The sequence below is a fragment of the Eimeria tenella genome, genomic scaffold, assembly GCF_000499545.2.
Source record: "Eimeria tenella Houghton genomic scaffold, Eth_scaff2836, whole genome shotgun sequence".
In the NCBI taxonomy this organism is placed as follows: Eukaryota; Apicomplexa; class Conoidasida; order Eucoccidiorida; family Eimeriidae; genus Eimeria; species Eimeria tenella.
In genome coordinates this window covers 2,811-3,329 of record NW_013542715.1, presented here as the reverse complement: position 1 = coordinate 3,329, position 519 = coordinate 2,811, and the positions used below count along the sequence as shown (strand labels likewise).

At 54.7% G+C, this 519-nt stretch overlaps 1 protein-coding gene across 1 annotated transcript in view; it reads left to right on the top strand.

Annotated features, from left to right (window-relative positions):
- The window catches only part of ETH_00043430 (uncharacterized protein), a gene marked incomplete at both ends in the record, with an annotated part of 2,488 nt that overhangs the window by 1,316 nt on the left and 653 nt on the right, over positions 1–519 (top strand). The window contains 2 exons of the mRNA XM_013375519.1: positions 3–208; positions 441–519. Of these exons, the coding sequence (XP_013230973.1) occupies positions 3–208; positions 441–519 (285 nt within the window). The remainder of the gene's footprint in view (positions 1–2; positions 209–440) is intronic.

Sequence of the window (519 nt, the reverse complement as noted above, 5' to 3'; positions counted from 1 at the left end):
CGCGGCCGCTGCTGCTGCTGCTGCTGCTGCTGCTGCTGCTGCTGCTGCTGCAGAAGCAACTCTGAAGGCCCCCACCGAAGACGTGGCCGAACTGAAGCCAATTGCACACAGAGCCTTCATGGACGCAATTACAAACAGACAAGGAGCAGCAGGAATTGCCAGCAGCTTCGACGGGACCTTCACGCCCTGCCACGGCTGCGAGGACAAAGTAGGGTTTAGGGTTTAGGGTTTAGGGTTTAGGGTTTAGGGTTTAGGGTTTAGGGTTTAGAGTTAGTGTTTAGCGGCAGGCATCTCGAACACTTCAGCGGGCCCGTCACGCCCTGCCAGGGCAAGAAGTACGAGCCTTGATTGTTCTGCAGCATGGAGGGCCCAAGGTTTAGGGTTTAGGGTTTAGGGTTTAGGGTTTAGGGTTTAGGGTTTAGGGTTTAGGGTTTGCGCAGGGTTTGGTGGTGCTGGTGAGTCCTTTGGACGGCACGCGTCAAATCGACGTGAATGTTTCTTCGGGCTCTTTATTTTCCA